The following is a 3860-nucleotide window of genomic DNA, read 5'->3' on the forward strand; positions in this document are numbered from 1 at the left end:
AAAAAAAAAAAAAAAAAAGAGATTATCCTATGCTATGATACAATCACAAGGGTCCTTAGGAGAGGGAGACAGAGGGACACACTACGACAGCAGAGGGGTGAGCTTTGAAGATGGAGGAAGGGGCCGCAAACCAAGGAATACAGGAAGTCACTCAAAGCTGAAAAAGGCAAGGAAATGGGATCTCCCCTCAGAGCCTCCATGAAGCATCAGCCCTGCTAACTCCCTAATTCTAGCCCTGTAAGATACTCAAGAAGATGAAATGAATAACAGCCATGTGATTTGGGGACTTCAGCCATTCCAGGAACTCTGATCCCTCAGCCAGTCCGAAGGGGAAGTTTTATTAGGTTAATCAACAGGCCCTTGGTTTCATTTTCTATTTCCCTTTTCATTAAGAACTTTTGCCCTCCAAAACTATAAGAGAATAAATACACATTGCTTTAAAGTCTTTTTCACGCTCATTCTCTCACATGCATGTGGGGAGTGTTCCAGAAGCTACATGATGTGTGATAACACAACAGACTGAATGCAGAAGCAGATGTACGAAGTTAGCCATTTTCTATTGAGACAGACATTAAAGAGATTTGCAAAAATGTGCCACTCTTCTTACTAAATTTTTGTTTTGAAAAACAGCTATTTTTCATAAAAATATAACATGTGATGGGATTTGAAAGGAGGGACCCCAAGAATCTTAGGATAGACTTAGCTTTAGCGCAGCCATTTTGCCCTAGTGCAGCCATTTTTGCTTAATCTTTACCCCTGACACGCTTTGTTAGGCAGTCTGCACGGCCTGCACAGCCCTCTTACCCTATAACCATTAGCCACCTTTCCGGAAGTTGGTTCCCAGGACCAGTTTCCCAGAGTCAGGCCTTAGAATTCAGTGATTACTCAAACCCCTTAAGCATGTCCAGTCCTACTAATAATCTTTCTTCCAGCCATTTGTATCAATACATTGTTATCAATATATTGTTATCAGCCATTCATGAGGACCTCCAGCCCACGACCCCACCATCGAGAGGCATCTGTATATCACCCGACCATGACAACCTCCAGCCCACCACTCACGGTCACGAGATGCTAGTGCCTGTCAATGTCAAGATCTAAGACTTATATGGCTGCTATGGACATCAAAAACCGCAGCCCTGGGCATTCCTTTCGGCCTAAATCCTTCCAGGCCCAATACCCCCTTGTTCGAAGGGTCTTAAATATACCCAGTTCTCAGCCCTTCATGGCCACACATGCCTGAGTGCCTGCCCCTTTCCATCTGTGAAAGGTGAATAATAAACTTTACTTTCTTCTGTTTCCTTCTTTGTTGCAATCTTGCATTATTCCTGCGGCACTGGCCCGCCTTGCCTCAGTTTACCTTTTCAGGTTTATTAATATTTTTAACTAAATTATTAAATGCCTATTTTAATTTTATTGGCTTTAAGTTCTAATATATAGACTGTAGTGACAGTTATAACCTACATAAACAGAAGCTTTTGGGGGTCCTCAGTAATTTTTAAGCATGTTGTGATACTTCATTGTTTGAAAATAAATCTATGAGAAACTGAAGGGGTAGGGAAAGAGAAAGTAAAACTTAGTACCTACCCACCCAGGTAGTGTAAACTATGGATAGGGAGTAAATGGTATGGATAATTAAGAAGATGAAATGAATGACAACAAAGAGGTTTGGGAACTTCAGTCATTCCAGGAACTCTGACCCTCAGCCAGACAGAAAAGGAAGTTCTGTTATGTTTATCAACAGTCCCTGTGTTTCACTTTCTATTTCCCTTATTATGCTGACATTCTCCGTTCAGCTTCTGAGTTGACAACTCTGAGCTGACATCACAGAGGAGATAAATAGGAAGTGAGGAGGGGGGAAAAAAAACCAGACACACGGTGGTATAAGAAGGTGATAATAAATGAGAAGGAAACACAAGCTAACAGAATTCTCATACTATAAAGAAAAGGCGGGATGAAAATTCAAACACTTACCCCCACTGGTATAACTGCAGGAGAATCTGGATGGCTTCATCATACTTTCTGATGGCCAAAGCGAAGTTCCCATTCTTAAAAACCTGGTTGCCAGATTCTTTCAACAGTTCAGCATAAACTGTCGGGTCCATCCTGTGAGGAGAAGGAGAAGCTTGAGGTCAGGTCCACGCAGGGCAAGTGCACCTTCCTGTCTGCACTGCTGAGAATCTGGAGGAGTCTGTTCTTTCTGGCCCCACCCACCTTCAAAGGGCACACTGTAGCAACACCTCTCAACATCAGGGAATCAAGAGTGTCTGACAAAATGATTTCTTTCTCAGTTTTATTCGGACCCGGGGGGTGGTGCGGTGGATTCCACGTCCTCGGTGTTAATGATCTAAAAGAGTCTGCTTCCATGCAAGAGACAGCATAAACCTGGCAGCACTATTCCTGTAAATGGCATTATTACTCTCTCATTCACCCATTTACCCATCACCATGGCGCACAGGAAGGCACTGTCCTCACTGTTCAGATGAGGAAACTGGGGGTCAAAGAGATTGGAGTCAATTGCCTAAAAATGTGCTAACAGAATTTCCCAGATCTGACTAATTTCAATGTTCTGCTCGTGACCACTGTACCACATCACAGCAAAACTCAGTTGATAGTTTTTCTGCTCTCTTTGATGGTGGGACAGGGAAGGGAGACAAAGTTCTAATGGTCTTGATATACAAGTGGCTAGGACACAGGGCCAAACTATTGACTCTACTGCCCTCTTCCTGTCTTTTTTTTTTTTTTGTTGAGGCAGAGTCTCACTCTGTCACCCAGGCTAGCGTGCTAGAGTGCCATGGCATGCTCATGGCCACCATAGCTCAACCTGCTGGGCTCAGGTGATCCTTCTGCCTCAGCCTTCCAAGTAGCTGGAACCACAGACACGCACTACCATACCAAGTTAATTTTTTGATTGATTGTAGAGACGAGGTCTCACCAAGTTGCCCAGGCTCGTCTCGAACCCCTAGACTCAGGCAATCCAGAGTGCTGGGATTACAGGTGGTAAGCCATCACACTTGACTTCCTCCCTACCTTTTTTTTTTTTTTTTTTGAGTCAGAGTCTCACTCTGTCACCTGGGCTGGAGTGCAGTGGCTTGCTCACAGCCACCCTAGAGTCAACCTGTTGGACTCAGGCGATCCTCCCACCTCAGCCTTCCAAGTAGCCAGACTATAGGCGTGCGCTACCACATCAGGCTAATTTTTTTTATTTATTGTAGATACGAGGTCTCACCAAGTTGCCCGGGCTGGTCTCAAGCTCCTGGACTCAGGCAATCCTCTCACCTCAGCCTCCCAAAGTGCTGAGATTACAGGTTTGAGCCATCGCCCCGGCCTTCTTCCTTTCTTAATACTATAAAATAAGCCTTAGAGTATTTGTCCTTGACAAATAAGAAACTCAATAAAAACCTTTCAAAAGGCCACTGGAAAATTATGAAGTAATGGTTCAAGCCTTCCCTACTCAGGGTTTTTAAATAGAACAAAAGGTTGGGCGTGGTGGCTCATGCCTGTAATTCCAGCACTTTGAGAGACCAAGACAGGGGGATCACTTGAGCCCAGGAGTTTAAGATCAGCATAGGTGACATAATGAGACCTCGTCTCTCTCTAAAGAAAAATTGTTTTAATTAGCCAGGCGTGGTGACATGGGCCTGTAGTCCCAGCTACTCAGGAGACTAAGGCGGAAGGATTGCCTGAGTCCAGGAGATTGAGGGTGTGGCAAGCTGTGACAGTGTCACTGTACTCCAGCCTGGATGACAGGGAGCAACTTCAACTCATAAATAAACAGAACAAGAAAGATCGGATCACCTTGCCATCTCCCCTCAGCCGTCTCACCAACCTGCCCCAACCCACCAAAGCCCAGTTAAGTG

General features: G+C 44.6%; 1 protein-coding gene across 1 annotated transcript in view; it reads right to left on the reverse strand.

Moving 5' to 3' along the window:
• The window catches only part of TRANK1 (tetratricopeptide repeat and ankyrin repeat containing 1), an 85242-nt gene extending 83024 nt beyond the window's left edge, over positions 1-2218 (reverse strand). Inside the window, exon 1 of the mRNA XM_021714044.1 lies at positions 1975-2218. Coding sequence (XP_021569719.1) covers positions 1975-2105 — 131 coding nt within the window. The 5' untranslated portion in view covers positions 2106-2218. The remainder of the gene's footprint in view (positions 1-1974) is intronic.
• Positions 2219-3860: the final 1642 nt, after the last annotated feature.

Source organism: Carlito syrichta, unplaced genomic scaffold (genome assembly GCF_000164805.1).
Source record: "Carlito syrichta isolate Samal-C Ts95f unplaced genomic scaffold, Tarsius_syrichta-2.0.1 Scaffold305170, whole genome shotgun sequence".
Classification (NCBI taxonomy): Eukaryota; Metazoa; Chordata; class Mammalia; order Primates; family Tarsiidae; genus Carlito; species Carlito syrichta.